This window comes from Myxine glutinosa, chromosome 4, assembly GCF_964187855.1.
Source record: "Myxine glutinosa chromosome 4, kmMyxGlut1.1, whole genome shotgun sequence".
Taxonomy (NCBI): domain Eukaryota; kingdom Metazoa; phylum Chordata; class Myxini; order Myxiniformes; family Myxinidae; genus Myxine; species Myxine glutinosa.
The window spans coordinates 10,109,271-10,115,270 of record NC_136264.1 but is presented as its reverse complement, the minus strand read 5'-3'; the positions used below and the strand labels follow the sequence as shown (position 1 = coordinate 10,115,270).

The 6,000-nt window shown below is 48.4% G+C and overlaps 1 protein-coding gene across 6 annotated transcripts in view; it reads left to right on the top strand.

Annotated features, from left to right (window-relative positions):
* The first annotated feature begins 1,340 nt into the window (after positions 1-1,340).
* LOC137424412 (extracellular matrix protein 2) overlaps positions 1,341-6,000 on the top strand; it is an 84,561-nt gene continuing 79,901 nt past the window's right edge. Inside the window, exons 1-2 of one of the 6 annotated variants that reach the window (XM_068111841.2) lie at positions 1,341-1,407; positions 1,775-2,049. In XM_068111841.2, the coding sequence (XP_067967942.2) occupies positions 1,865-2,049 (185 nt within the window). In that variant the 5' untranslated portion in view covers positions 1,341-1,407; positions 1,775-1,864. Of the gene's footprint in view, positions 1,467-1,774; positions 2,050-6,000 lie in introns of all 6 variants that reach the window. The other 5 variants (XM_078775426.1, XM_078775427.1, XM_078775428.1 and 2 more) reach the window with 5 other exon arrangements.

Here is a 6,000-nt window from a genome sequence, read left to right as displayed (position 1 = left end):
ACGACATGGTGGAAGCGGGTGTCGTCCGCAGTGATGCCTCGCAGGGCGAACTGGGAGTCCGCCTGGGCGAACCAAACAGCCGCGTGAACCTCCCAGAAGGTAGGCAGTTTAAGAGTCACTGCCGTGTCCATGTTCGGTAGGTCACCAATGAAGGAGCTATGCTCAAACGCGAGTCGAAAGGATTTGACGCGACCAAAGACGGAAATTCATCCGAGTTGCTTTATTGCATGTATCACACTTGGGTACTCTGAAAAGCCCGTTCATCGGGCAGCAATATATATACACATTTATGCCGGAGCGTTTGCCCAGGAAAAGCGAGACCGGGCATGCCCGGGTGTCAAGGGCGAGTCCTGGAAAGGCGAGCCTGGACATGCCCGGGCGTCCTGGACGCGGCCTGGCAAGTCGAGGCTGGGCGTGCCCGGGCGCTCTGGGCGAGCCCTGGAAAGGCGAGAGGGGGCATGCCCGGGAAAGACGAGACCAGTCGTGCCCGGGAGGTTCGGGCGTGCCCGGGAACAGCGAGTCCGGGCATGCCCGGGAGAGGCGCGTCTGGGCCCGTCCGGACGAGCCAGGCATGGCGATTGCGCCCTGGCCGCATCCTCGCAGGTGCAAGGCGATTGTGTACATCCAGCGGGAACCGCTAAAACTTCATGATTATTATTTATTTATTTTAATGACGCAATGAATAAGTGAATTATTGAAATCCGCTCTCTCCCAATTTCACTTCCATGCACTGATGGTGCCGCACGCTGGAGGATAGGTTGTTTTTTATATTTAGCATGGGGGCGATGTATTTTGAATGTATCTGCTCTTGTTCTTCATTCTAGTTGGAACCCAATTCCTTCTCCTTGATTCATTGAAAATCTCCTTGATTCATTGAAAATCTCCTTGATACAATATAGTAGTTGGATATAAATCAAGGCTTTTCTCTGACTGCTGCACATTTTAATCATTGTTGTTGTCGTTCGTTATTGTTCATGACAGACAGCTGTATTCGAGACGTGAGCCCCTCACCACCATCAAAGCCACTATCCCACCACCATGAAGCTCACCACGAAGCTCACCACCATCAAAGAGCAGTGCAGGGATGTCCAAAATGTCACATCGAGACACCTTTAGCAAGCGAGTTGATGTTGCGTTCGATAGTTTAGGGTAAAATATGCACATGCACGTTGGGAGGATTAGTGGAGTTACTTTTGGTAATATTGTGCTCGTGATGGTCGAAGCAGACTTCAAGCAGGCCATGAACCATTGTTGACGCGTTGCGTCGTCACATTGGATACTTTTGGGATTTTTTCGTGCGTGGGAGCATTTTTGGGGGTGGATCCCTCAATCTCTCCCACATTGTAAACACATGCCTCAGAGTTGCAGCCAATAGCCAGGGTAAGGCGTTTCTTCGACACAAAATGAGTAAGCCCTACTTTTTGCTGTCGACATGAATGCATGGCTTTCGATTTAGACTCCTTTCAGTGGGTTATGGTCTTTTGTTACATTAGCTTCAATAACATTAGTTTACATTAGCATCATTATATATATATATACATATGACTGTACATGCCTACTTTTTGTATCACTCCCCTCCTCATGTTCTATGTTTACATATGATAAGATAGTTACAGCGAGCGATAAGCAGGCTCGGTGACGTTGGGCAGAGAAATGTTGATGAGTCTCTGTAGATGGAAGAATGTAAGAGCCGAGCAAAAGTTTAGATCGAAGAAACTTTTCCTTTAATATATGAACATTTGACAAGAGTCTTGCCTTTTATTTTTTACTAAAGAAGTCTGCCAGGGTCCGCTTGTGTTCTTCATCCAGAGGTGATCACTTCGTAAGCTCAGCCTTTTTCAGAGAGGCCTCTGCTTACACGATCATGCAGTCTCGGCCTAGTCTCATACTTCATCACCGCCATCTTATCCTCTATATGTTCTTGATCAACTTCCTCGCTGCTTCGCTGCTTCCGGTTGCTGCTCAAGAAGCAACTCGAAAAAGGGAGGCTGGGTCAAGGCTTCAGGAAGCACACCGACAATCTGCTGGTCACCGTCCATCTCTGGAAAGGTAAGTGTGTTGTGCCAGGCTCACACTACTTTTTGTTTTTGTTTCCCTCCTTTTTATTTATGTGCTTGAATCAAAAATTGTCTTTCAATGAGCTGAGGGGCCATTGCCTCGTTTTTGATTGTCATCCATAGATGTAACCCAAAGTCTGCTCCGATGGTTAACATCTTCCTCATAATCACTCCGCCATGTGTGTGTTTTGCCATCTTGCGTCTCAGCATGGCCCGAGATGCTCAATCGGCGATCCCAAAGACCTTCTCACTATGATCCAATCACATGGAATAGCTGAGCTACAGTAGAAGCCTTTGGGATTCCAAACAAAAATGTACTTTATGTAAGCTTTGAGATTCCCACGTCCTGCCATTGCCTACCCATGTCCTCCCATTGTCCACCCACGTCCTGCCATTGCCTACCCACATCCTGCCATTGTCTACCCACGTCCTGCCATTGCCTACCCATGTCCTGCCATTGCCTACCCACGTCCTGCCACTGCCTGCCAATGTCATGCCATTGCCTACCCACGTCCTGCCATTGCCTACCCACGTCCTGCCATTACCTACACATGTCCTGCCATTGCCTACACATGTCCTGCCATTGCCTACCCATGTCCTGCCATTGCCTACCCACGTCCTGCCATTGCCTACCCACGTCCTGCCATTACCTACACGCGTCCTGCCATTGCCTACACATGTCCTGCCATTGCCTACCCACGTCCTGCCATTGCCTACCCACGTCCTGCCATTGCCTACACATGTCCTGCCATTGCCTACACATGTCCTACCATTGCCTACACATGTCCTGCCATTGCCTACCCACGTCCTGCCAGTGCCTACCCATGTCCTGCCATTGCCTACCCATGTCCTGCCATTGCCTACCCATGTCCTGCCATTGCCTACCCACGTCCTGCCATGCCTACCCACGTCCTGCCATTGCCTACACATGTCCTGCCATTGCCTACCCACGTCCTGCCATTGCCTACCCATGTCCTGCCACTGCCTACACATGTCCTGCCATTGCCTACACATGTCCTGCCATTGCCTACCTACGTCCTGCCATTGCCTACCCACGTCCTACCATTGCCTACACATGTCCTACCATTGCCTACACATGTCCTGCCATTGCCTACCTATGTCCTGCCATTGCCTACCCACGTCCTACCATTGCCTACCCACGTCCTACCATTGCCTACACATGTTCTGCCATTGCCTACCCACGTCCTGCCATTTCCTACCCACGTCCTGCCATTGCCTACCCACATCCTGCCATTGCCTACCTACGTCCTGCCATTGCTGACACACTTCAATAACATTAGCCAATCAGCTCCTCATTCCATGTTCTTGTTGAAGGCTAAATATTCCCAGCTGTATTTAGAGATCTGCCATATGGCACCTGCAGAGTTTGGCTGTTTGCTTGAGCTTACTGGCAGTGCCAACAATGTGTACCTTTTTGCAAAATGACTGGTCTTCCACCTCCTCCACATTTGATAAGAAATTCCACCTGTCTGTACTTTAGGAGTATGAAGGTTGGGCACCTTTGGAGAGGTTGAAGGTGTGGGCACCTTTGGAGAAGTTGAAGGTGGGGCACCTTTGGAGAGGTTGAAGGTGGCGAACCTTTGGAATGGTTGAAGGTGTGGGCACCTTGGGAATGGTTGAAGGTGTGGGCACCTTTGGAATGGTTAAAGGTATGGGCACCTTTTGAGAGGTTGAAGGTGTGGGCACCTTTGGAGAGGTTGAAGGTGTGAGCAACTTTGGAATGGTTGAAGGTGTGGGCACCTTTGGAATGGTTAAAGGTGTGGGCACCTTTGGAGAGGTTGAAGGTGTGGGCACCTTTGGAATGGTTAAAGGTGTGGGCACCTTTGGAGAGGTTGAAGGTGTGGACACCTTTGGAATGGTTGAAGGTGTGGGCACCTTTGGAATGGTTAAAGGTGTGGGAACCTTTGGAGAGGTTGAAGGTGTGGGCACCTTGGGAATGGTTGAAGGTGTGGGCACCTTTGGAATGGTTAAAGGTGTGGGCACCTTTTGAGAGGTTGAAGGTGTGGACACCTTTGGAATGGTTGAAGGTGTGGGCACCTTTTGAGAGGTTGAAGGTTGGGCACCTTTTGAGAGGTTGAAGGTTGGGCACCTTTTGAGAGGTTGAAGGTGTGGGCACCTTTTGAGAGGTTGAAGGTTGGGCACCTTTTGAGAGGTTGAAGGTTGGGCACCTTTTGAGAGGTTGATGGTTGGGCACCTTTTGAGAGGTTGAAGGTTGGGCACCTTTTGAGAGGTTGAAGGTGTGGGCACCTTTTGAGAGGTTGATGGTTGGGCACCTTTTGAGAGGTTGAAGGTTGGACACCTTTTGAGAGGTTGAAGGTTGGACACCTTTTGAGAGGTTGAAGGTTGGACACCTTTTGAGAGGTTGAAGGTTGGACACCTTTTGAGAGGTTGAAGGTTGGACACCTTTTGAGAGGTTGAAGGTTGGACACCTTTTGAGAGGTTGATGGTTGGGCACCTTTTGAGAGGTTGAAGGTTGGACACCTTTTGAGAGGTTGAAGGTTGGGTACCTTTTGAGAGGTTGAAGGTTGGGCACCTTTTGAGAGGTTGAAGGTGTGGGCACCTTTTGAGAGCTTGATGGTTGGGCACCTTTTGAGAGGTTGAAGGTTGGACACCTTTTGAGAGGTTGAAGGTTGGACACCTTTTGAGAGGTTGAAGGTTGGGCACCTTTTAAGAGGTTGAAGGTTGGGCACCTTTTGAGAGGTTGATGGTTGGGCACCTTTTGAGAGGTTGAAGGTTGGGCACCTTTTGAGAGGTTGATGGTTGGGCACCTTTTGAGAGGTTGAAGGTTGGGCACCTTTTGAGAGGTTGATGGTTGGGCACCTTTTGAGAGGTTGAAGTTTGGACACCTTTTGAGAGGTTGAAGGTTGGGCACCTTTTGAGATGATGAAGGTTGGACACCTTTTGAGAGGTTGAAGGTTGGGCACCTTTTGAGAGGTTGAAGGTTGGGCACCTTTTGAGATGTTGAAGGTTGGGCACCTTTTGAGAGGTTGAAGGTTGGACACCCTTTGATAGGTTGAAAGTGGGACACCTTTTGAGAGGTTGAAGGTTGGACACCTTTTGAGAGGTTGAAAGTTGGACACCTTTTGAGAGGTTGAAGGTTGGACACCTTTTGAGAGGTTGAAGGTTGGACACCTTTTGAGAGGTTGAAGGTTGGACACCTTTTGAGAGGTTGAAAGTTGGACACCTTTTGAGAGGTTGAAGGTTGGACACCTTTTGAGAGGTTGAAAGTTGGACACCTTTTGAGAGGTTGAAGGTTGGACACCTTTTGAGAGGTTGAAAGTTGGACACCTTTTGAGAGGTTGAAGGTTGGGCACCTTTTGAGAGGTTGAAGGTTGGACACCTTTGGAGAGGTTGAAGGTTGGACACCTTTTGAGAGGTTGAAGGTTGGACACCTTTTGAGAGGTTGAAGGTGGACAGCTTTGCAGAAGTCGAAGTAGGAGCACAATTGAAGAGGCAGCAGGTGGGTAGCAAATTCCCAATGCTTGTTTGTAAAGTATAAAAGAGACTTTAAAGCATGAGACTAGAAAAGGATCGCTGGTGCTTCAGATATTTCGTGTGGTTAAAAGTTTTCATTTTGAGCCTCATCAATAACTAATCCGAGCCTGTAACAATGGCTGTAATTCTCTGTGGTTTACATTTACTTCCCTTTTAGTTCCTGCGCAGTATAATTCGAGCTAAAGGCAAATGGACAAAACAAAACAAAAGTCTTTCATAAGATCATATAACAAACATCTGAAACAAATTCTGTAATGAAAATCAATCCATGCATCAGTTTTGGATATGTTACTGCCATGAAATTTCATCAGCAAGCCAAAGGTCAAAAGGTGAGAAGTGAGATTGAAGAGAATGTGGAAGTTGCTGCTGCTGTTGTTGTTGTTGTTGTTGTTGTTGTTGTATGGTCCCAGACAGTTCTTTTGAACAA